Source organism: Agelaius phoeniceus, chromosome 1, assembly GCF_051311805.1.
Source record: "Agelaius phoeniceus isolate bAgePho1 chromosome 1, bAgePho1.hap1, whole genome shotgun sequence".
Lineage (NCBI taxonomy): Eukaryota > Metazoa > Chordata > Aves > Passeriformes > Icteridae > Agelaius > Agelaius phoeniceus.
The window spans coordinates 20,293,770-20,320,887 of NC_135265.1; the positions used below are offsets into that span (position 1 = coordinate 20,293,770).

A 27,118-nucleotide genomic window follows, 5' to 3' on the forward strand; every position below is an offset into this window, starting at 1 on the left:
GCCTGACACTCCCTGAGTTACTGTGCCTTTGAGTCTGTCCTTCCCAGGAAAAACCCCATAAGTAGATCCACATCCAGTTTCTATAATCCTGCTCCCAAGAACAGACACAGAAATCATGTAACATTTTCTTCTAGCAACACTGTTCCTTCATCCTCTTCATAAGTATAAAAATAACATATTATCTTTTCTTGAATACAGGCCAACACAGATACTGTAAATCACTCACAATAAGACATATTAAAACTCCTTTGGTACTATGTTCAACCAAAATTGTCAGTAAAGAAAAATCAGTTACCTTAAGCTTTTCCTGTAGGAAAGAAATGCAGAATTTGATCAGCTAGTTAACAGTATCTCCTTTTTTCATTCTAAGTCTTCATACTATGGAACATCTCCTGTGACAGTTCTTTTACTGTTAAATATCTTTAGTTCATTGGGATCTTTTCAGTCATTTTCAGCATAATTCTTACCAGTTTGGTGGCCTAACAGGACTGTATGGATTTTTTACTATATCAATATTGATTATTTAAATGGATATTAGCCTCTCTTTCATTTGTTTTTCACTGGTTCTTCATCTTGTTTGTGTGTTTGTTTTGGTTTGGTTTTTCAGTGGCACTATTTTATATTGAAAAAACCCATCCCTGACTCAAAGCAAAAAATGAAACTAACTTATTCAGTTAGTATTCTTCAATTTATTAAATAATTGGTGTATTTGTAATTGATTATACTTTCAAAGAGAGGAGGTGTGGGAATAATAATTGAATTGTGTTTCAAAGTCACTTGAATTCTTGTTTTAGTCACAAACTATGCCTCCTTCACCTTTCTTAAGACATCATAAAAAAAAATTATTATAGACTCAAAATCTTGCTATCACAGAATAAGTTAATGTGCACTATCCCTACATATTTTCCAAAGCTTCACTGTAACTGAATAAACTTTAACAGATTTCCTTATTTCTCCAGAAAACCATGTTTCTTGAATCACAATGTCTGAAGAAACGACTCAATGCAATGAAAATTAGAGGATGGGTAGCAATCAGTCAGCTGGTAATGCAGGTGAATGATACCTGTGTTCTTAGCTCTAAATTCTGTGCAACATTCTGGAAATACATGTACTGATCTGTTTTTGTTTTTGATAGCAAATAATAACACAGCATTTCAGATGCTCTACCTATAAAATTACAACATGGGTTGAATCGATGGACAATTTTACTACAAAAATGCCGGTGTTGAAAAAGTTGGCCTTAACAATAAACACGTCAATTTAAAGGCATCCAAAAAAAAAAAGATTAAGATGTGTTCTACACACTTGTTACAGACATACATTAGTAAATGAATACAATATTTTTGAAATAAAGGAGAAGTTAAACTGAAGTGGAATATTTACAAACAAACTGCAATCGCAATAAAGTTGCTTGTTTCTAATAAATGCATGGTTTCACAAGACAGATACATTTTTAAATTGCTTGAACTAAATGAAGCTACTACAAAAACATGATTTAATTTCTCTGTCTCCCTTTTAAATTACCAAGTAAATACTTTAAAATCTTCAGGCTCATTTTAAGATGCCTGCTCTGTAGACCAGACTCCATATAAATGAATATAATTGGAAGATCCATGTCTTTGCCCTAGTAAAAATGGCACTAGCAACACTCATTAATATTTTCTGTTTCTAGGTATTTACAATGCATATGAGAAGATAAAACATCCAGCAACACAACAGCTGAATTCAATTGGGTTTTTTTTATGATCTTTTGCTGTGTTTTTTTAATGGAGCTAATGCCAGCATCCTCCCCCAGCTTGCCACCTATTTGCTTTATATCACTTGAATTTGGATTCAAGTTAAATCTAAAGTTAAATCTGTATGTTGATGCTCTAAGTAAAAAAAAAAGTATTTTTGAAAAATTCGTCAAAGGCAAAAAATATCCAGCATCCTAGAATTCTGTGAAGCACATCATCATGATCAGAATTGTGAAACTAAATGTTCCTGATGTTTTAAAATAATGCCTTTCTTGATGCTACTGCAGAAACCTCTCAGGAACTTCTATTTTTATTGCTGCTTTTTCTCCTGTACAAGAAAGTATTTATTGTTCAGTAGGAGTGCTCAGACCAGACCAAACTTTCCACTATCCTACTGTAATGTAGTCTCACAGATCTCTGTGGTAAAAGCAAAGAGGGAATTTTGTGGATTAACAGCTCTGTCATTGTCTGGACTTGCTGGTATTGACTCCATTACTTCAAACCACCCCAAACGAGCCTTATCTGGAAACACATCACTCAGGTTTTACCTAAGAAGAATGGGGAATAAGAAGAAGAGGTCTAAAGGTACATGCATTTTACATGGATTAGGTTCATGAGTCTATTCACCAAAGGGTTCACAACCTACTCACCAGATGATGGAGGCGTTGATTTTCTGGAACTAGGAACGATGTCACCCAAACTGGATGAAGAGTTTCCTCCTGATTTACTGGAGTAAAGTAATACATTAGTTTGAAGTTCTGTAGCTTTCTCAATATTTAATCTAGTTTATTTATGATCTGCCTTCTAAATGAGGTGCTAGCTGTGAGACAAACAGTATTTCTGGCAGAGGTATAAAATATACATCTCCCACAAAATGTGTGTACATTTTGAGACCTGAGGAACTGCAAACATCAATCATACTTTCTGTGCTGCTGTGTAATTCATTCTGCTGCTCTGACTTCCACAGGATCTTAATACAATTCAGTAAATAATATGGCTACTGGTATACATGAATTAATATTACTACCCATTAATAAGAGTAATTCTTAAGCCAGTGAGCATATCTCTCCTTAGCTGAGGAGTTACTGATAAATTGCTAATTAAGATGAGACTGTGTCTATCATCTTTTCAATTTAATTAACATGCCAATTCTTTTGCTTTCTCAATACAATATAGCACCTAAGAAAAAAAGTCTCTCAAACAAAGTTGAAGCAGTCTAAGGTTTTTGTCAAGTTTTGCTTTGTGAAAACCTTTGTGAAAACTTCAATCCAAGTTGTGAAAATGAAACAACGGTTCTAGTTGTTTTTATTTCAGTTACCATAATGAGAAAAGCTCTGAAAAAAATGTACAAAAGCTTATTTCGGTCTTCAAATAATACATGTGATAGTACAAGTTTCCACTTTCTTTATCTTGAAATATTAATAAGCACTAAGTTAATGCATTCGTGGTGTAGGACAATGTTATCTTCAGTGAGAATCTCTGGAAACTGGAAGCCTCTATGATTTGGAAAAGAACCGAATCACCGGGACACATCTGGCTGTCCCAGAAGAGTCACTAGAGGAATGAGGAATCCAGCACCCTTCTGCTGAGGACAGCATGCTCATGGGAAGGGCATTCCACAGCTGGTGAATGCAGCTGAGCCCTGCCCAATCATGGTGTCCTACTCTAGACATGCTCTACAAACACTGCTGCCCTTCCTATGGAGATAGGAAAGCATTTCTGGCTTCCCAAATGGTTCCTAGCTCAATTCCAGGTCCATCCCACTCAAATACACTGGGAATATTTGTTTCCTTTATACTCAAAGGGAAACAATTTGCTTCCACAGGTGTTGCTAGAAAACTATTAAGAATTTGAGAGTAAAGGTGACATTGTTCTATCTTGTAGTATTGTTCAGAATATCTAGAAATAGTAATTTTTCTTATGCAATGATGGCTGCAGTCAGAGATAACAAATGACTTGACATGAAACTTCCATCATAAAATGTAGTGCTCTTAAAAGCTGTGATTGTAGGCAATGGATTTGACAAGACTATTTTTTCCCTACGAGCTAACTAACAGGCATTGGCTTTGACTTACCAGTAAACTCATCTTAACATTTTCTGTAATTTCTAAAATGAGCTTAAAATGTCTTTAGAAAGAGGAAGATCATCAAAACAATCAAAAAATGTTAAAGAATTTAGATAAATCAATTTTAAGTAAAAAAAATTACTAGCACATATTAAATGCACTTACTGTAATGTATATTAGCAATCATTTTACAAAAAGAGGAAGAAACAATTTCAGTGGTAGGCCACCACAGATTGCCAAACTAAGTATCTACTTTTCTCCCAAACAGCAATGATACTAATAAGCTCATTAATTAACAAGATATTTTAAATAATGTTATATATTATATAATTAATATAATTCATTATATATTAATTTCTTCATTGATCAGAAATATTTGTAGCTGCCACTAACAATAATTAAGCATATATATGACTGATACACAGCATCAATTTCCAAGTTGTGTCACAGACAATGTTGCTATGATTAATGATTTCTTGTTGTTACCTGGAGTAGAATTTTCCTTGTTTTGCCTTTTGTTCATGCTGCAGCCTCATGTTTTCTAGTTTGACTGGGCTTGGTATGAATCCGATTTCACAGCCTTCTTTTACCAATCGTCCTATCCACCAGTCATTATTAAATTTCTACAGATTAAAAAAAAAAAAAAGAAAAAAGTAACATACTAAGAAATTACTGTATCTGGGGATAACTTTGTTATTAATTTTAATTTGCAGCTATGCTAATTATTTTAATTCTTCCCTGCGGTTAATCACTGTGCTATGTTATTATGGCAATGAAGAATTGTGGTGATATTCAGAAATACATTAAAATAATTATTCCTTTCAAATTATTAAAATCCACAGTCCTTAAGTGGAAACCTTCCTGCAAAGACTTCATGTTTCTCCCTGGTTTTCGTTTCTACCCATTTCACCATCTTTATTATTTCTTGCTTCACAGTCTCCTCTCATATATGAGAGCTGCTTTTATTCTCCCTTCGTGGTTCTCCTTGGTGGACACCAGAGACTTAGCATCCACTCTTCCCTACTGCTAGAATTTTTGTAGCTCTGAAATAATCTATTTTTCTTATTCCATTTTATTCAGTTCTCTATTTAAATTAAAAAATACTACTTTACAAATTCCCTCACTTCTCACTAAAATCTTCTGAAATATGGCTGAATTTGGCTGCTTATATATACCCTGCTTCAGATTAGCACACGTGATCTGCATCTTAAACTTACCATGATAGATCCACAAGGAACAGATACCTCTGGATAACTAAAAAAACTTAGCAATTACACAAGTCCACCAGATAGCCCAGTTAACTGAATTTCAGCCCTATTAAATATGAGATATTGACTACTTTAACTCAACAGCTTTATTCATACACCCCCCGTACCATGTGTGGGAGAGGTTGGTTGATTTGCAAAGGTCTATGCAGCAGAACTATTTGCTTTTTCCAATCTTATTTATTCACCATTTTTGAAGGAGAATGGGTCACTCATGTATGGGCCCCACACACAATACTTCTGATGTTCCATGGGAATAACTATCATCAAAAAGAAATTTTGGGTAATTTGGAATATTTATGAAACTTTAAGAGAACACTTGAATGTGAAGAAAGTAGCTCTCTTGCATCTGAAGCTACTAATGTAGATATTATAGTGCATATTTAATTATATAACAAGTAACTTTAACAAGTGTGGAGTTAGGAATAAAACATGTAAAATGTGTGGGCTCCCCTAAAAAGAAATTAATTTTACCATCATTGGTGGATCACTGATACACAACCTACATTGCAGTATTATCTTTCACTTAGGCAGCTATAGAAATCTTATGGTGCTTGAGACCAACCATAAGATATTCCAGCTAACCAATAATAGAGATTAAAATAAAAGCACTTTTAAGCTTATAAAACATAAGGATATCTATAATATTCATCCAATTGGATGCCTTTATGAGTAAGAATACCAGCATTTCATAGGAAGCTGCTCTGGAATAGCAGTTTCTCAAAGCTGTATTCGACTGAAACGTATTATTAAAATTATACCCTATCATTACAAAAGGCTAACTAAGTCAACTTAGTAAACTAAGTTAACTTGGTAAAAGGAAGAGATGGATAATTAAAAAACACCATTGAATTAAAATCTGAACAGTCACTATTTTTGTCCCCCAGTACAACAGATTACCACACAACAATATTAATTTTATTAGAAGCAATAGAAATCCTAAATCCATAGGAACTTCTTCCTATATAAATAAAAGCATACTTCTGCAAGGTCTCAAAGATAAATGCTGTGTCAGTATACGAAAATTATAAGATACTTTTTAATGTTTATAATAATGCACATAACACTTTCTAATTTTAAATTTTTTTTTAAAATTTTGGTGAGAATTCCAGCTCTCAAGTTGCTGGCTCAGGTGAGTGATTCTCTGTAATTCACCTGTGTTTGGAGTGCCAAAGGAAATAGAAAAATTAATTAAATGCAGAGCAAAATGATGACCATGCATTAAAGCCTCAAAAGATTGATAAGTTACTATGATGCAGCAGTTTCTTCATGCAGGAAGGAATCCATCATCCTTATGTGTACTGAGTTTTAATGAATGTAACCTAATAATGAAGATAAATTTCCCTCATACTCAATCACTGCAGTGCTTTTCATCACTGTCCACGTACATTTTGAACTGAGGTTTTTCTTTGAGCCCTCTCAGCAGCACAAATTGGTGAACAGCCTTTTCAGACAAAAAGAGGACAGCACTGATCCAGCATGGTATCCTTAGGAAGGCAGAAGCTACTGGAGATTAACTCAGCTTTCTTTGTTTCTAGCAATATGTTAGGTACAAAATATATAAGCAAATGCTGCATTTTATAGTCTAATATGTTTTTTTCTTTAATCTGCAGAAATAATTGAAGTTTGGACAATTCAGTTCCCCCAGCATTAACTGTAGGGAGCAGCAAAGGTACTGAAGGAGCAAAACCTGGTGGGATACGGAGGCCTGGACGAGCAGGGCCTGGCACAGAAGATGGAGGGGGAGGACATGGCTGTGCAGGGAAGGGCTGGGCCTGGAGCACCCTCTGAAGGAGCTTCAACCCACCCAGACACAACAGCTGCTGCCAAATGCAGGGCAAGAGTCTGAGTCCCAGTTTGACTCCTTGTGGATCCCTTCCCATCTCGCCATTCTGGCAGTGCAGCTGGCCTGGTCCCAGGGTGTGCCTCCCCAACCAATCTCTGGCCCTGCACCAGTAGGCAATAACCTCTCTTCAAGAGCTTACAGAGAAAACCAGGTGTTTCTGAAGGCAATCAGCACAGAATGCCTATTCTAATACATCTGGGGTTGCAGGAACATTTTAATCTATTTTTCCACCGCTCAGTGCTACATGCAGCCACAGACAATGTAAGAACTCAGCTGAGCTAAGCTTCCCTTCAAGGCATTTTGGAAATACAAAAAAGTTCAGGAGACTTTTCCTTCCAGATTTTCTCCCACATATATATACATCTGAGACTAAGTTTTGCTGTGAAGAAAAATGCATTAACTTTTAACAGAAAATTGCTAACCCTGTGTGTCTGGTTTATATGGAAACAGGGGAAACACTTGATGTAAAGTCTGAGATTACCACTTCATTTGAAGTGCAGATGGAATAGATGACTACACAAAACCATTTGATCTAACCAAACTGAGCCTTATTTTCCAGTGCTTCAAGACTCACTGGAGAAGGCTGATGGTTTCCACTTGCTAGGACTCTCTGCCTGCTCATCTCTTCTTTTGTCACAAGACAGAGCACAGAATTTGTTCACACTATCATCAGTCAGAAAGTATAATTCCTTCACTATATACAGTCTAAATCAAAATTACTCTTTTTTTGTGCATTTAATATATATGAAAAATTACGACCATTAGCCAAGTCTGTTTCTTATGTTCCTTTAGTCTCTGTCCACCTGTATTTCTATCTCTGTATTAGGACTGTTTCTTTCTTCCACACAGCACCTGTGCTAGCAGAATCATTGTGCATCATCAATCATAACCACTGAGGGATTTTCTGATAGTCTAAAATGAGGCAAAGACATAATTTCAAATACATGGCTAGGTTCCTCTCAACCTTAAACTAACTTTCTGTTTCTTTTCCTATAATTTTCCATATCCAGATGGGCTATTTTGAGACAAGCCACAATGCAATATGACCAAAAGCTAGTAAACATTTTAAAATGAAGGAGTCATTCAAAAGGGAGCAGCAGGCTACAGAAGAGGGCCTGCATGTGAAAGTTACCAAGTTATTTTTTGGGATTGTCTTGCAAGGAGCAGAGAAAGAAAATTACTTTAGGTATTTAAAAATTTAAAATTGTCAAAACCAAACTACAGGGAAAGACAACCAATGCAGCAAATGCAAAGCTCATTTATTGACAGCTGCAATTATCTTGAAACATCATTCCAGTTCTTCAGCATGTAACTGCTAACTAAACACTGTCTGTGCCAGGGAAGTAGCTTCAGTCAAAAAAACCAGGAGACTTGAGAATTTTGGGGTTAATTGAGATGCAGTCACACAGATAAAAGAGAAGCAATCCTTGGCTGCTGAATCACAACAAACCCTCACAGTACCAGATTAGAAAAAAACCCAGAAATATTTCATCTTTGAATAGTCAGACAGGCATTTAAACCTATAAATAAGTGATTTTTACTAGAGAAGAAAAGTACTTGCTTTCTGAACTTCATTAATTTGATTGTAAGAAATTTGTGCCATTGCTTCTACAAGAATAGCATTTAAAAGAACATTCAATTCCTTTTACACTGTTACTTCTTTAACATTTGTAAAGTGCTTTGGCAATGTGAAGTGTTATCAACATTGCAAAATAGTAGCACTATTACTCAAGTACTCTCTTAAAGAGTGATTCACTTACTCCTCTGATTTTACTTACTTCTTTAACATGAAGAAAATCTTTAGCCTCAAACGAGATGGCCATGCCTGGGACTGGGACATCATCTTCATGAGCTGCACTGTACCCAACATTTGTCCGAACTGCAAATGCAACAGGTTTTGACTGCAAAAGAAAAGATGAACATCATGAAGATTTCCCTTCACAGACACATGTACAAACATAGACATGGGAGATGATTTCTCTATGTTATAGCTTTTAAAATCATAAGAATTACAAAGAAGTCTCAATGCATCCATGCAAAAAATAATGAAGCCTAGTTTTTACTGATATTAGTTATTAATATCAGCACATTTCATAAAATACAGATTTTTAGTAGGTGATAGAGCTCTGAATTAATTTGAGGTAAGTCAAGTCAGTAATAAGTAATCAGAATCGACTTGGCAATCCATATAATTTTGTCAGCTTGCAGTTCTGCTGCGAGTTCAGTGTTTGGGGGCTGCCAGAAGAGGTAGGTTTTCAAGAGCTACAAAACCCAAGCTCCATGGACAATGAGGCTGCAAAAGGAATTGCAAAGGAAGCATGGCACTGCACCAACATTGGTCCTTCCACACCATTCTTGTCTGGGGAGCCATGTGCTGGTCATGTCAGGAGCATTCTAAGGCTGCTCCAAGTGTAGCCCTCTCAGCCTCAGCCCCCAAGAACTATTTGGGGAAATTGAAAATTTGGAGAAGAAGTGCCAACAGTTACCAGTAACCCCTAAGCAAGTCACCTCACTGCACTCTGAAAGTGGAGCAATGTGCCTTGAGATCATCATGTCATTACCAAATACCAGCCACAGAGAGATCTGTTCATTTCCCTAACTCTTTCTTATGCTGCTAGCTGACTCAGCGAGTTAGAGAATTTTCCCAGGTTTTGTTTTCAACAAGCAGTTGCCAGAAGAGTCACACAGAAGCCCCACATCTGCACAGCTTCTCCTTAGCAGCACCACCCGTGCTGAGCACCTCTCTGCACAGGTATGGTAACAGAAGGTGCCATCCAGCTCAGCCCAAACTACAGCTACCAAGGGCTTCCTTTCCTCTTCTCAAAGGTACAACCATTTTACAGGAGAACAGCATTTTTTCTGATTTATTCTAGGCTAAACAACAGCTTGAGCTTGCTCTCCCCACAGAGATTAGCACACTAGAAGCCACCACTGTCCTGCCCCAGGCTGAACCTTTAGCCCAATTTGTCATAACCAGATAAACTGTTAGAAGGGCATCCTGATTTGATTATATATTCATGATTACACTTCTGAAACTGGGCATTTGTGAGAACAGTAATCCAAAAGTAAAGTTTGGTGATTTCTCCACATCAATTAAAATATCTTGTAGTGGTGATAAAATGGGAATTTCCACTTCCTAACAGCTCAAATTTGTATCTTAATGATCTCCTCTATAATTTTCTCAATGTTACTTCCACTATTACCCTACATAATAGATACCAAACTATTACAGAACTAGTCATGTCACAAAAAAAGGAGTCACACAGGCACTGGATTCAGTAATATCATGAATCTTCCTTAAAAATAAAGGACCCTATAAATTACTGGATTTAAATATTCATACAAAACCTCAAAATATTCCTGAATGTAAAAATTCTAACAGAGTTAGAATTCAGACTAACAGAGTTGATGCTTTCTATGCTATTACTAATTTCAACACTCAAAATACAGATATGAATAATCACTGAATTGTCAAATCTCCTAAGCAATACTTACCATCAAATAGTAAATAATCAAGTAAATCATTCCCTGTTATTAAGAATGACCATTTGTATGGCAGTGACCTGTCACTGTAGAAATGTATTTCAGAACAGGAATGGATCTGTTAAGGAACAATCTGTGCCAAACACTGATAGGAGGGATAGTATGCTTGCTTATCCATTCTCACATTGCTATATCCTCTAGGAAATAAAAAAAAAAATTGCTTAACCACTGTGACTTGCTCCTAAAAGTAACAGTGGATGAATGACTTTAGGTTGACTAAAGATAAATCTTTAAAATCTTGGCAGCATTGCAACAAACAGACATCTCCAGGAAGTTAATGTCCTTGACATACTTAGACGTGATCTAAAATTTCCTGTTAGAAGACAACACCTGACTACCCAAGAAAAAGAATACAATGGAAACTACTCCAAAACTATCTTAACATGAAAGAATAGTAGCAGGTGAAAGTTCTCTGTCATTCTCTGCCATTAAAAAAATGTAAAACTATGATCAGAAAAACAAAGCAGAACATTGAGTTACAGACATTCACAGAAATGGTGTGTCCCATTTTCGATACTTGCCACACTGGTACAAAGGGAGACTAAATTATCATGGGATTAGACTACAATAATTCACCTAATTGAATATTTAAAACTAATTAATTTATAGAAGCTAAATGCTAGCCTTTTTACATAAATAAATAATTCTGAAGGTTTCATAGCACTATCAATTAAGTACTTTTCCTGAACTACATTGTCTTGAACTAAAAAAGCCCAGTTGTTATGTAATTAGGGTCTTATGTAAATAAAAAAATAAAAATATTGACACATGCGTATGTATATTTGAAAATGTATCTAGCATTTGCTTACATATCCAGCAGTTCTGAAATGAGACTGGGTCAAAACAGTTAAGCACTTGCTGTTCATTCCCTAATAATAATGGGAGTCTCCATGAAAATGGGATGGCAGTTTAGCACTCAGTTAATCCACAGGGACAAATGCTCCCAGATGTTGAACAGTTTAACATGTCATGTCTCTACAGAGAAACAAAGTAGCCTGGAAAAGTTCATTTATCTTCAAAATGAACACTTTCATCTTGTTTTTCTTTTTTTTCTCTGGTAGAAGTACAGCACTCGACCAGTTGAATAAACCTACAAGGAGAGCAAACAATCAGACCACGAACATTACTATCATCTATACCATGGGGGCAGCAGGGAACACACTCTGGAGTGAGTTCTTCATGAACCAGTTTCAGATTCTGATATAAATTCAGTCTATAAATCAACAAAATCTTAGTGAACAACTGTTTAACCAACTTTGGCTGTACACTTTTGGTAATGTACATAAATTAAAGTGTGTCTAGAGCAACGTTACTCAATTTTCTCTTTTTCTATTTGGATCTCACCTCTTCCTTTACCAATTATATTTACTTTACACATCTTCATACCAACTCTCATTACTAATTTCATACTATTTACAGTATTATTATACTTTACTACTTATATTTCCTTGTGCCATCATTAACTTGCATTGAATGTAAACATGAGAATTTGCACATTGTATCTGCCTCGGTCAATTTGTCAGTTTAAACAAGTTTGTACTTGCTTGGCTGAATTTGCATTCAATGAATATTTCACTCAATAACAGAGCAAAATAATACAATCTGTTCTCTAGTTATGTACTTAATACATGACAGGACCTTTTTTTCCCTTTAACTGATTTCAGATTTTTTATACTGTTCCATAAACCCAGTGGAGGCAACCCCTGGGAGTCCCAGGCAAAGAGGAAAATTCTGTTATGGAATTTGCTCACAGAACAGGTCATCTCCCTCATGGCCACGAATTTTGGAATTGTTGGTTGATAATCAAAGTATCTCTATTCCTCATCCACTATCAGGGTGTAGAAAAACTGATGAAAGCATTCTCCAAACCATTTCTGTCTACACTTGGGCTTGATCTAGGATCTCTGATCCATCTTCCCTCTTATTCTGTCACATCATTCCCACAGTAGAGGCACCTCTGTATTTACACAGTTTAAATGAAATCAGAATGCACCTTTACGAAGGCAATGCCAGCTAAGACAAGAACTGACTCAGAAAATGATTACAGCTACCATTTCAAAAAAATGCTTGTCAAAGCTGTGTCTGTGTTACAGTTCATAAAATGTGTCTCAGAAAGTTCACTCCCTCCCTATTTTTACATAAAGCTACTCATTCTTCATCCTATCCACTTTTCACACATGCATGCAGCCTTATCCTGAGTGTAAGGAATTATTCTTCTCTTGGGTAATGAATATAATGGGTGTCTCTCAAATCACTAACAAGTTTGCACTCATGAAAATTTAAAAAGTCACACCATTTCTTTCATCTGAGGAAAGGTGATTACTACTACTGAACTTTTCACTAGTAAGACTTAATGGGTAGCAAATGTGACAGATGATGACCTATGTTCAGCACTTTTTTCACAGAGTAGTCCTGTACACAGTGTTTGTGCCATTAAAAATATTAATACTCCACGAAGGACAAAGATCAATAGCACTGTGATGGCCTAATGACTGCTGTGTTGAAAACATTTCACTTTATTTTGCCCTGCTAATGACATAGAGTCAAATATATATAAAGCAGAAGCAGTTCAAAACCTCTATATTTCACAGAATTACATTATTTTTATTTCTCTTATAGAGAAATTTACAACGCTATGAAACCTATACTGTCACAAAAGCAGCTTGAAAATGCAAATGCAAAAATAATAAAAGAACTTTTTTCTTTTTTTTACTTTGTACACTAATTTATGCACCCATTACACAAGAGAGAAAACTCATAACCCACCTGAGAACACAAAAAATTTACAGGAAATTTTTGTTCTAAATGCTGATTATTTCTGGAGCCTCATGACAAGTAAGAAATTGTCCAATTTCTAACAAGAGCATCTGCTCAGCAAATCTCATTGCTAAGGAAGCAGTGACAATTCATGAATGTCCCAACAGAAAATTAGGAGCATATACAGCTGCTGTCACTAAAAGAAGCGATCAAAAATACGACTTCCCAGCAAAGACCAGGCCTTCCTTTACAGTCATAGGTGTGTGTACCAAACAAGCCTGGAGGAAGCCAGAACCACAGAATAAATGAGATAGGAAGGAGCCTCTGGTGTCTCTGAGTCCAACCCCTGCCCAAAACAGGTCTGTTTAATCAGGCTGCTCAGGCTGTGCTCCAGTGAGTCTTAAATACCTCCAAGGACAGAACAACATAACCTTTCCGTGCATCTTCCATCAGTATTTGACCACCATGGTTGTGAAAAAAACATACAGGAACTATGGTTCTCTCACATATCAATGAGTGAGGAACACAGAAATCCATAATGGAAAAAAGGTACTTCATTTTGTAGTCCAGTATGAGCAAAATGAAGTGTTATTACAAGTAGAATTTATCAATTACCAGTTTTAATTTTAAGTGGAGCACACAAGGAGCTCGCCATAGCATCCAAGAACCTTTCAATGGATTCATTTTTTGCCATCAAGTTCCCAGTTCAAAAGAGGAAAAGCAAGTGGTCTCTAAGGGATGATTTCTCTCTTTTTAAAATGTCATTTAATGTTTTGCCTGTATTTATCCCCCAAGCAGTGGTCTAAAAAGAGGGTTTATGCTGTATTCAAGACTTCCAATGAAGTGAAGGAGCTGAGAAGTACAGTATGAGAAAAAACACAGTACAACTGTAGTTAATTAGTAGCAGCCTAAGTACAGTGGTATAATGACATCCAAAATCTTCTGAATTATAATGGCTTTGGATAGCACAGATCCCTTCATAAGGATCTGGGAGAGAAGTAGTTAAACACAAAATTATTTGATCTGACTACATTTTCCCATCTGTTTCCAAAATTAGGGCAACATGAACAATGTCCAGCCATTACCAGAGCTTGGTCTGCTACTTTACAAAGGGTTGGCTCACCTAATTCTTGCCTAGGACACGCCACAACTGCTCCTCTCTGGTGCCTCCTGCAAGAGCAGCCAGCGAGGACTGGTGCCTGTCGCATGAGGACCCCGCGCCATCACCTTCCCGCTCGGACTCAACATGGGCTGTAAGGGCTGCTGCATGGAAACTCAGCTATAAAAGATTAATTCTGACTTTCCTTAGGATCGAGGATCACTGGAGAAATTTTCTGAGGAAACCTTTGAATCCTTCCAGTTCCTTGGAATCCCTCCTACAGCAATGCCTGCACTCAATGCTGAAGAGAAGGAAAATTTAACACATCCAGCTGGTACAAAAAATAGTCTGCCAGATCCAATTTTTCTAAACAATAGGTAGATTTCAGAGAAATTTTTTTTTGTCCTCTAGTACTCTCCAGAGATACTTTTGTTACTATTTTAGCTCATCTTCACACACAGCTTGAAAGTCATGTTTCTTACTTCCTTTTGCGAAATCGTATTTTAATAGAGTCACCAATGTCGGTTGACATTCAGCTCAGGAGGCAGCAACGACTGAAATAGCTGTACTGACGCACACCAAGCTTTCTCATATGAGCAGGATCTTTTTTTATTAGAGCATAATGCCAAAACTCGATGGTGGCCATGTGTTGTCTGCATGCAAGTGCGCCAGAAAGGTGGCTCTTCCATACCACCCACTTGGGGAGTAAACAGGAACCGCTGGAAACCGGCACAGCTGAAAAAGTCTGTTTGTGCTTACTGAAAACATGCTTATTCTGGCAGCAAAAGCCAACAGATGAAAACTGTCATTTGCAATAAAAATACTGTGCTGGGATTTCAAGTTCTTTTTTCAATGTCACAATGAGGACGTTTTATGCTTATGAGACATCTTAGGCTTATGAGACAGCATTTTAGCAGATCTTTGCTTTTTTGGATAAACTGAAGTTCACATAGAGAAAAGATCTGCAGTAACATTTTCAGGCTCTTCACAAACAAAAATTTACCAGGAAAGGCAAAGTTCTGTGACACAAAAAGCTAAGTAAAAATTAAATACATCAGCAATGCAATGGTTAAAAATGAAGACTATTACCAAAATCTCTTAAAAAAATGCTGCTTTGCCTAAATTGTTTCTTATTTCAGTGTTATTCATGCAAGTTTTTTTGCTGGTTCCAGTATTTAAGTAATTCTGCATTTTATTTTTTTTTATTGGATCAGAAAGTCTCTACAACTGCTAGAGCCAAAGGTTAATGTTTATTAAAATGTTTCACTTTTATATAATATTTTAAGCATGTTTTCTAAGAAACTGCTGAAAAATTCCTCCTTTATTCAAAACATACATTTTGTAGCTAGACTGCTCTGTTTCCAGGAATTACATGGCTATATGTTCCAAGGATGATATTTTAAAGTCTGAAAAGCCAAATGTTCTATTAGCTCTTAACTCATACACTGAACTAAAACTGAGAAGTTATGTGAGGATATGATAAACACTACAGCTGCCTCAAGGCTCTTGCCCCTTTCAAATTATTACATTTTATGGCCATAGTTTGTCGGGTCCGGCTGTCTGTCTCTGCCCCGACACGGGTAGGGTGGTTCTTGGGTGGCACGCGATTCGAAGGACGAGTCTGGACTCTTCAGCTTTTCGGTCTTCTGATTGTTTATTATTTCTTATCTACAAAATTTTCTGTCTGCCCAACAGAGGTCTGATCTGCAAGCAGTCACAGGCACTCTCTGACCACCCATGGGGCGGTCATGTCTTTTTATACCAAAATCTACGTACACAATATTTACCTTTATTTCCCAATGCTTTTCACCCATGTTAGCAAGTGCACTTTCACCAGAAACCAATCCCCAAGTGCCAACATCATCACAGGAGATGGAGGACAAGAAGAAGAAAGAAGAAGGACAAGACACGCCCTGATCCCTCCATCTTGTCTCCATAACCCCCCTGTACCAAAAACCTTAAAGTCTATATCTCACCCTCTAAATGTGTCCCTTTTACACCTTTTACTCTAAAGTGATTCTCTTGTCCTCAAACTCTTGTTACTTCTGTGGATGGATCAAAATCAAGCCACCAAACACTCTTGGCAACATTCCAGGATTTTCGAGACCCCCAAGGGTTCTCCTGGCATCTCTGGACATCGGGAACGATGTGCTGAGATCCCACAATAGTTTATGTTACCTTATGCCTCACCTGGATATCTATTGTTTATGTAAGTCTTGCACTATCTGAGATACTTCTCGTTTTTAAATTAAAATGGCATCTATACTTCAAATCTCCCTGACAACATAGATGCAGATTACATAAAGACAGAGCACATATTCACTTCACAGTCAAAGCTGTGGTAAATGAGTATTTGTTAAACTTGAAAGTTAAACATCCCAGACTCGGGAAAAGTGAAAATGAGGCTACCTTTACCTTAGGGGAATGGTGGTGGTATCTTTAACTTAGACCTCACTGGGTACAGTATTATTGTTCAACCATTAACCTTACAGTAATGTATTTTCTCCCATCTCAGCACTATAGAATCACAGAAGCATTAAGGCTGGAAAAGACCTCCAAGACCACTGAGACCAAACACCACCTTCTCCACTAAACCACAGCACTAAGTGCCATGTCCAGTCATTGCTTGAGCACTTCCAGGAATGGTGGCTCCACCACTTCACTGGGTAGACCATTCCAATGCCTGAGCACTCTTTCAGTGAAAAATTCTTCCTGATGTCCAACTTGAACCTCCCCTGCCATTTCCTCTTGTCCTGTCACTGGTTGCCTGGGAGAAGAGACCAACCTCCTCTCAGATCGTTGTAGAGAGCAATAGATTCTGTATCTTACGTGCATACAGGAGGCTCCTTCCTTGCAAAAAAACCAACAATGTGCGAAACACAAGGAGCTCTCCATAGCATCCAAGAACCTTTCAATGGATTCATGTTTTGCCATCAAATTCCCAGTTCAAAAGAGGAAAAGCAAGTGGTCTCTAAGGGATGATTTCTCTCTTTTTAAAATGTCATGAACGTTTTGCCCATCTTTATCCCCCAAGCAGGGAGCTAATGCACCAATCCCATGACAACAAAGGAGAAAAAAAATAATCAACAACTACTTGTTAAAAATTATCAGACTAGACAGTAAAGTCTATAGATTTATATATCTGCACAGGAAAGATAAGATAGCACAAAACACTTTGAATATGTAATTTTCTACCTTTGGAGTACCTGACATTGTATACATGGTTTATGTGTTTTTCTATTTAATTATATGTGTATGTGCAATTTTCTATTTAATTACATGTGTATGTGCAATTTTTATGTGCAAATGTTTAATTAAAATAAACAACAAAAGGATCATCCCAGCAATGCCTTTCCAGTATCACACTGATATTTTCAAACACCATCAGTATGACTGAAATCTTTATATCCATTGCCAAAAACTCCTTGCAACTTCCAGCACAGAATTAACAGACTGCAAATGGTTTAATATTCTGTAAGATGCAGAGCACTAGAGCCAAGGCACACTTTGGCTCTGATGTTCAAATATTTGCTGGAAGCAGAACAACTGTGAGACTCGGGAACTAGAGCTTTTCAAAGCAAAGCTAATGAGAAATGTAGTTTTATCTAAAATTTTTAATTTTTCTTTAAAAAAACAAAGTTTACATGAAGGTGATACAAAACTTATAAACTATTAGGACAAATATAATGATTTCGGAAGAATAACATAAGTAATTTTTAATAATAAATAATAGTAAGTAAAATAAATTTTACATCAAAAACTTCATCTATTATAATTCTCCTGTATTTTGTTTCTCTTGTATATTGTAATCTCCCTTTTTTGCTTTGGGCAAAAGCTCAATTCTTGACTCCTCAGCCTGGCCACCACTGTGCCTGTGCACATGTGGGAGACCAGTGAGCACCAGCTCCCTCTCTTTGAATGAAGGAGCTCCCAGGAGGTTTAGCAGCAGCACAGCTGCTGCACTGCTGTTCTCCTGCCCTGGTACAGGAGGAGCCATGGCCTTGCTCATATGTTCTGGAGATGCCTTTCTGCCAGAAAAAATTCTTCCAAAGGTTTAGAATTAGCCTAGAGCAGGACTAGGGCTTCTCTGATATAGGCCAGGAACCAAGGAAGAACCATGCAGGGGAGAAGCCAACAAAAGAACATCTAAAAGCTGGGCTTTGGGCCATTCTGTCTGAGCTGTGCCAAAAGCAGTCCATCACCTAAAGATTTGTGGGAGCTCTCATCTCATCCCTGTCCAAAAACAGTCTCTCACACTAACAAGCTAAAATCAGAATTACTTCTCTTTAATACTTCCTAATATTCTTATTTACTTTAATATTTCCTAATATTCTTATTTACTTTTCCTTGAGACATCTCATTTGTATTCCTTGCTCAGAGCACAAGATAAAACATGTCTCCTGGTGGGTGTATGAGATGAGGAGTGAAGTGCTGTGATGATGATATCCTTACAGAATATATTATACAGCTGGTGCACAGCTAGTCATCTAGCCAGAAGATGAAACATTAGCTGGCAATAAACCTTACTCTTATTATAGCCATAGAACTGCTAAGGTTTAATTCCAGGCTGGATGTAGCAAGAGTTATTATAAAAACACGAAATAAAATGACACAAAATTGCAACAATTTTTCTCTTTGTAAGGAAAAAGACATGGCATCAAAATGCAGAGCGGCAGTAAGAATTCTAATTTGGGTTTCTAGACTTTTTAAATTTACTGTACTTTTCTTGGCTGAGTGGACTGAATTTTCTGTGGGTATGCACTCCTCAGGCTGAACCAAAGCCAGTGGGGCAGCCTGTGCTCAGTCTGACCAGGGAATCAGCCCTGTATGATACAGCTGCCTGTGTGCACACAGCTGTTTTCTCCACACACAACAGGTAGTACACATACAAGTGCTTTATTCATAAGCAGCTGCTATTTACATTCTCAGCATCTCACAGGATTTTACCTGCCTGAATGTGTTGCTGCAGCAGGTTCTCCTGGGAAGTGAGAATCAGGCCTTCTCTCCTCCAACCCCCAAACTGCCTTGCCTTTTATTTCATAGGATTTAGCTCATATCAGAGAAATTCAAAATTTAGTTTCTTTCTCATTGCCACATACTGTAGAGGGGAGAGCACCCAGAGGATGATGAGGACACTCAGCAAGGATCAGTTCTTTCTCCAGCTGGCTGATCAGAGTCTCCCCTTGCCTTTTTTCCTCTGTCTCCCATTTTTTTCTGATTTTTCCCCCGAAGTCCCCATCCCTAGGAAGAGGTGATGCACACTCTGGATCTGGTGGGGCAGTTTGTGCACATCAGCGAGCCTCAACACACTCTGAACCAACGCCTTTTTATGTGCAATACAAAACATTACTGGACACCAAATATGGCTCCTAATAAGCAACTAAATTCTGCATACTTCTAAAGCTTCTAAAAGAGCAATTTAAAAATTCTGTATCTTTCCTCTAGTATCAAAATTATATAAAATCCATGGCTATACTCCAAGATCTATAATCCTTTCTGAATTGCTGGTAGCCAATCAGAAGTTTGTAAATGGCTTTATGGCATAACCCATGCAAACAAAGTGACACCAGGGATACAGGAAAACAGATGGTGGACTTCTGCTCTTTATTTTTTTTAAATTTAAATTAGTTTTTTTAATAGCCAAATTTTACTTCTGTATTTACTTAAATACATTAAAAAACTGGAGTGAACCTTAAGAGTGGAATATTGAGCTGCAATGCTGTTGAATTTTTTGGGTTTTGTGAATAAAAGCTTCATTCAAGATGCAGAAAATAGGAAAACAAAATACAATAAAACCAGTGTGTTATTAATTAAATTACATATTTTAACCCTGCTTTAAATTTGTATTTCATCTCAAAGAAATACTCTTTTTTGCTAGCATGAAGAACTTTTAAAATTGGTTGATTGATACCCAAGTCAAAATTTCTAATATTTCATAGCTGTATCATTTTTTGAGTCAGACACTGGAAGATAAAGGCATTTTTTACTTGTTTTCATCTAAAATGAATCCTTTTCTGCTCAATGAGAATTAAAAATTACTTAAAATAAATGAATATAAACCCTATATTAACTTTACACAGCTTCATAATTTTTATATTAATTTAATGCAATATTATCTTAAATTTTCAAATAGCCACTGTAAAATAACAGTTATTTAATAGTGTTTGATTTCATAATGGGTTTATAAAGACTGGTTTCACATGAAAAAATACAGATGGCGCACCTAATTAATCAGTGTCCAGTTAGAAACTGAAGAAAATTATCTCTTTAGGTATCACTAAACAATTTACACGAACCATTTTTTGTCACTTTGCATTCTCAATAATATGGTAACTAAATGAAGTGGAAGTCCACTGCATAACGAAAATCATGTCTTAACAGAGTTGTGTAGTAACTGCATAATCAGAATTTACATGAAGAAGATAACATTTCCTATCCAGAGATAGGAGAAAAAATATGTTGTCTAGCACAACAAATATACAGGCCCTCTCTGAAGTTCAAAATGCACTGTGAGATAGACCACTGAAACTCTCTGATTTAAGGATAAAATCAGCAAAAAAGCCAAAACAAACAACCCGAGGAGGGGACATGAAAGAGACACATTATTAGCAATCAAGCCTGAAGAAGATGCTAAGGGTTTTATTTGAATAATTACCAATTATATAAATAGAGTTCATTGTCCTAATGGCATCTGTAAACTATGTAGACATTTATGAAGAATGGAATCAAGCAGGGCAAGAGTAACATCAGTCAGGAAAGACTGATGAAAGAGGAGTAAATACAACGGTCTATTTGAAAGCAGATTTTAATATACTTGCAGTGCATCAAGTATAAGCAACTCAAGGAAAAAATTAGTTCAGGAAAGTAACAGGTCCTCACTGAAATAATTTTAAAGGCATAAGCACAAACTAAACTATATAAAAAAAGATGGACAGTTCATAACCAATAGAGGAAACAAATAGGGGAAAAATCAGCATAAAATTATATATTTCTAAACTGGAAGAATTAGCTGAATGAAAAAACTGAGCACAATTTATAAGGATAGATGTAAATGACCAGACACTCATCAACTTTGTATGAAAGAAACAGAGAAACAAAGACTCAATGGCTGTCCTAATGACAGGATTTATGAACTGGACCTCAATTAGGAATGACTGTCAATCATGTACAAGTCAGTACCCCACAGAAGATGACCAGGCAAGAATACAGCCCACACTGCTCCTAAACAATCCATCTGAGAGGGTCTGGGGCCTCATGCAGCAGTGCTGCACTGTCTTGAGGACAGCACTTCAAGACAAGGTTGAAGGAAGAAGACTAACAATTTGGCCAGGAACAACAATGATTATGGGAGGTGTAGAAAATGGCAGGGAGAACAAAGAAAATTACTTATTTTCTAACTTTCAGAGGTTGCAAGAAAATGTTACACAAATACCTATAAGGTGTGTAGAAGAACAGGCTTCTTTGGAATGCCCCGAAATACCTTTAAGTCTTAATTTTATTTTACTCTCTGAACTTTTTCACATTTACATAAGTCTATTAAAAAAAAAAAAAAGTCAAACTTTACTAAACTCTTTTAATTTTGGACTTTATCTCCATCCTTTTCCAGCTGCTGTGTCAAAAGTGTGGTCATTTAATACTACTGAGGGAGGGAGGGAGGGAGGATCAACCATAGGGCAATGGACAGCAGAACTTTACATTCACAAAACATTCAAACTCTCAGATTCACTGCTTCCACTTGGTCAAACTCATGCTGTACATCATGGAGTCAAGAGCACTGTAAATCTCCTCTATTGCATATCTCATAATATTTTTTCTATGAACTGAGGTATTTCTAAAGAACTATTTTTATCTACCTTTTGTCCCCAAAGCAAGAAAGCTCCATACACATATATTTTGGATTAGTTAATTACCTTTTTCTGGTACTCAATGAACTTCTCATGTTTTCAATAATGTGGCATCTAAGTGCTATATATAAAAAATTTATACAAGCATTCATTTTCATCTCACAGTGATGTAGAGAGAACATGAAAAAAAAAAAGACTAGACCCAGAGTGGCAGAAGAAAATATTTAAAAGAGAAAAGGTGGGGTTTATTTCAACTGAACAAGTTATTACGTTGTTGGGCAGAAACAAGCCTTAAAGACTACTTAGAGAAGAAGCCACCTATAGTAAGTCAGATCAGGCAGCAACTTACTGAGACACAGAAAATGCAGAAAAGTGGCCCATAAAACCCTCCTAGATCCCTCCCAGGATCTAAGGAGGTTGCCTGTATTTGTAGGGAAGAGAAGCAAGCCAAGCCAACTACAATGGTGGCAGGTGAGCTAAAAGACCACAAAACCACAGAAACTAAGTGGGAACTCTGTCAGGAAATGGAAGCTCAAAGTAGCTAGAAAAACAGTAAAACATGTTGGATTGCTGTGCCCAAAGGACATTACCAAGAAGTTAACATGGGTATTCAGATTTGCCTGCAGAGTCAACCCTCAAAACCTAAGGCAAGAAAGCAAAGCATCAGGGGTGAGATACTACTAGGCTGGTCCCATTCCTAGAGATACCAGGCAGTGCAGTGGCTTCAATGCTCACACTCTCAAGAAACAGCCAGGGGAAAGGCCAAAAGAGGTGGAAAAGGTGGCCCTTCAGAGGGCATTTTGCTCAGGATTATCTGCTGCAGGGAAGAGAACACAGAGGGTCAGGTAATGATGACTTGGCTTCCATAGCCAGACAGGGAAGTGTTAGAACTCACTCATAAAACACGTTTACACCAGCCAGAAATGTGACATTTAAAACATCCTGAAGACTGAAAAAAACTGTCTGAGAGGAAAAATAAATAAATAAATAGGCAAAGAAAAGAGAAGGAGCGAGACAGCCTAAGCTGTGAAAGAGTGTGTTAGGAGGGAAATTGGTGGGATTCTGTCCTGACACTTTTCTTTGAGCAGCAGCTGACTGAGTTTGTTGAGCCCCTGGAAGCAGCCCCAACACACGAGCTGGTACTGCCCTGCATCTCAGCCCTGCTCAGGGGGAAAATCATTAGGAGGAGATAGTGGAAGGTGTGGCCTTTAGCTTTAACTCTGACATGATTACTACACAGCTCTCCCCAGCTGGCAAAAACACAGCAGCCAGCAAAGTAAGGACAGAGGCTATTGCTCAAAATAGATTTTAAAATTCAGTTTCCCACCTCCTTTTTCATCAGTGCTTCTCCCCATCGCCTTCAACTGCTGTGCCAAGCAACAAAGGAAAATCACAAGCGTATCCAAAGTGCAAAACTGTGTTCCATGTTGCTTGGCACCCCTTCTTGCTAAAATGTGTATATGATAGACCCGGGGCCACAGAGAGAAAGGAAAATCTGGGAAGCAACCAGAATCTTTAGAAATTCAGTGTCACAGTGAAATGCAGCTTCCAAAGTAGATGAGGCATTTTGATGAAGCATCTCCTGGCCTCAGTCAGACATTTCTGTCATGCCTCCATCCTCCCTGGCTACAGCACTGCAGCCAAGTGTCATCAAACAAAGGAACCCTGGCAAACACAACCCTAGATGGCAGGGCTGGCCCTGGCTACACTGCCAGGACAGAAGCAGCAATGTGCTGCTCAGGCAGCAAGTCTGTCACCCTGTAAATTGATTTGGGGGTTTTTGTTGCATAACACTAAAAATAAAGAAATACTTTAAAAAAAAATCCAATATAAACTCTTATCTTTTTTCAGCTGTTTGTATTTTTGTGATTGGAGGTAAAAAAACAAACACCGATGAGCTTTTCTCATCAGTTACAGCTGATGTTTATTTATTTATTTATCCTCATTTTATTTATCCTCATTTTATGCAACAAGTCAAAGGCAAAAGTTACAGAGTTTAATTTGGAAGTATTCCCCCTTTTTATAGTCCAGCTCAGTATAATGTGTTCTGGCCATGTAACTTGATGTTCTCATAAATCCCCCAAAGCCCAAGCCTTTCTGATTTACCAGAACCAGTGTACTTGCTCAAAGTTTTTCTTCTTTTTTTTTTTTCCCTTTTCTTGCACAGGATCAAATTGGCCATTTCTGATTTCAGAAAGAACAACGGGGTGTTTGTTTACAATGGTCTTTGCATTGAGACTGTACTTTTCTTTGTTCAGATCTTCAGAATCACATGAAACTATGGAAAAGCAGTAAACCAAAGGAAAAGTGTGAGACTTTTATGCTGGGTATCCATGACTGTGCTCTGGTGCTCATCCAAGTAGCCTTCCCACACACCATAACCTCTGCACCCACGAAGTTTTCAGTCTTTTACTTTATCATTTGATAGAGGGTGTAGAAGTCTAATATTAATAGCAAGAACTCTTGAATTTTGTGATGATAGCTGAACAGATAAAAGCAAATGTGCAAACAGTGCAACCAAAACACAAATGTCACCACACTTCACAAGCAATGAAAAGGCAAAGTCACATAAAACCAGCACTTAATAGTGGCATTGGAGAACTTTGGGGTAGTCCAGTAACACAACAGCTTCAACAAAAAGGAGGTCAATGTGAAAAAAGATCCAGAGTATGTAAACTACATTTTTTATCATAAATATCAAATTCAGTTAAACATTAAACTTACAACAGGTAACATAAAGACATTCTGTGAAAAAGCTATGTTCTTTCAAGCCACCTTTGAGAGTGTTTTTCTGCCTTGTTTCAAGCAGTGAAGAGCTCACTGCCTTTCCCTGGCTTAGTACATTATACCAGATTGGAACTGTTAACATCAACACCAACCAATGAATTCCCCGGGAAGCAGAAGCCATGGCTGACCCAGTAACCCCTGAGAGGCTTAGGAAAAGCTTATAGCTTTTAAAAGCACAGCAGAGACAAGCACCCAGAAGATCCTTTATCATAAATACTGTGTCTTCTCTGGAAGGAGAAAATCCTACCAAGCCCAGTGAAAAGTCCTTGGAAGACACACCCTCCTACTCTGAGGGGGATATTTAGTCAGGCTGCTGAGAGATGCACCATCCCATGGGACACAGGAGGGCAGGGAACAGAGGGAGGGAACTTTAATTCCTGGGAAAATGCCTCATGAGGTCAGGACATTACTGCTGATCCAGCCAAGAAAAGGGATGCAATTGTTCCCAGAAGGAAAAGGGAAGAAGCAAAGAAGATGAAACCTTTAACCTTTTTGTTCACCATTTCAAAGTGGTCAACCAGAGGGTAATGGTAGCTGACTAGCTTTCGCTTCCCATAACCTCACAAACCATTAGATTCCCTGGCCTTGTCATTTCTCTCCCATCAGCATTTCATGAACTGTTTCAAGTATTGCAAATATCTTACCTTTCATTTTTTAAACTTTTTCTTTACAAATGATAAATGAACTTGTTTATTAGATCACAGTGGCATAAATCTGCTGCTTTCTTTTTCCATCTTCATCTTATACATAAGTAACCAGTTAAATTAAATCCAAGATATAAATGTCTGACTTTAAAAAAAAATAAATCAGCTCATTATTAAAAAAAAACCCAACAACTTGTACTCAGTGCCAAGAATAGAAAAAGGCCAAAAGGCCAGGAAAGTAAACTCCCATGTTAAGCCAAACCTAGCATTTGAGCAAATGAGCAATGCATATGAAGGAAAGGACTAAAAGCTTCTTAGGCTTAGAAATTGCTACCCTTTCCTTTACATACAGAGGCAAATGAGAACATTCCCAAGTAATTGATGTCTTTGAGGTACAGGATGAAGCAGATACTTTGAACACACAATATTACAATATCTTAACATTACAGTATCCATTTTTTTTAACATGTGCAACAAAAGATGTGCAATTTTTCTGTCACCTTTATGGGCAACTTACAATACAGGGCAACTGTGCTCCCAGCCAGAGGACAGAAATGAAGGTGGCAATGAAGACATGCCAGTTCACATCTGCCACTCCTACAAACTTCACTAGTTCTTGTGTTTGAGAAGAATACTGTGGCCCTTCACCTAGAATATCTTCCCTCTTTCCACCAGGACATCCAGGATCTCTCCATCTTAAACTACAGGCATTCTCTTGGCCCTCACAGACCTTTCTGCAGTTTAGAGAAGTTCCCAACAGGCTCCTGGATTTCACTGTGCTAACTCCATTCCTCCAGGTTAGGGCAAAGCTGCAGCCAAAACCTCTGTTGCTCCCCTTGCTAACAGGCTGTAGAGGGAAAAATCACAATCCCTCTCCACTGTCCAGTCAAACTTCAGTGTTTCCAACCTGGCTGCACTCTCTGGCAGTCCTGTTCCTCAGAAATCACACTGTTCTCTGCAGTGCTCTCACCAATTGTTGTTCTCCACTCAGTATCATATCCCTGCTCACTCCTGGCTCCCTGGTTTCAGAGAGGATGGAAGTTAACACCATTTTTTGAGCTAGTATTTTATGGTTGCAGTGTTGGGACATCCTGCCAACACCACATGAGCTTAGAGAATTCATTTTGCTCAGTTAACTCAGAAGTTAATGTGATTCCCTGGTAAGTTACAATGAGCAGTATCAGTCTTGGTTTTACACCACCCTTTCAGCAAGGGTGGTGTAAAACCCCTCCTCTTAAAGTGTATTGAAGCATGGCCATTTTCCACATTCATGTCCAAGGAAGAATGAACAGCACAGCACACCATAACAACAAATTACTTAAGTGAAAAACGCGAGTAAGAACTCCAAAAAATCTGAGGAATTTCCGTATTTTTGTTTGTATTGACCAAAACTCAAGATATTGAATCCATATTGAACTTAATGGAGCTCATAAATAGTGACATGGCAAGGTGAGGAAGGAGGAAGCCCAGCTCCCTTGGGCACAGGAGGCTGCTGCCCCAAGGGACAGGGTGGCTGTCCTCTGGTGCTACC

General features: G+C 37.5%; 1 protein-coding gene across 10 annotated transcripts in view; it reads right to left on the reverse strand.

The window, feature by feature from the left end:
- The window catches only part of CACNB2 (calcium voltage-gated channel auxiliary subunit beta 2), a 248,464-nt gene that overhangs the window by 37,759 nt on the left and 183,587 nt on the right, over positions 1–27,118 (reverse strand). For all 10 annotated transcript variants that reach the window (XM_077174247.1, XM_054654454.2, XM_054654462.2 and 7 more), the window contains 3 exons: positions 8,692–8,814; positions 4,289–4,425; positions 2,387–2,463 (listed from right to left, as the gene is read on the reverse strand). In XM_077174247.1, coding sequence (XP_077030362.1) covers positions 2,387–2,463; positions 4,289–4,425; positions 8,692–8,814 — 337 coding nt within the window. The remainder of the gene's footprint in view (positions 1–2,386; positions 2,464–4,288; positions 4,426–8,691; positions 8,815–27,118) is intronic.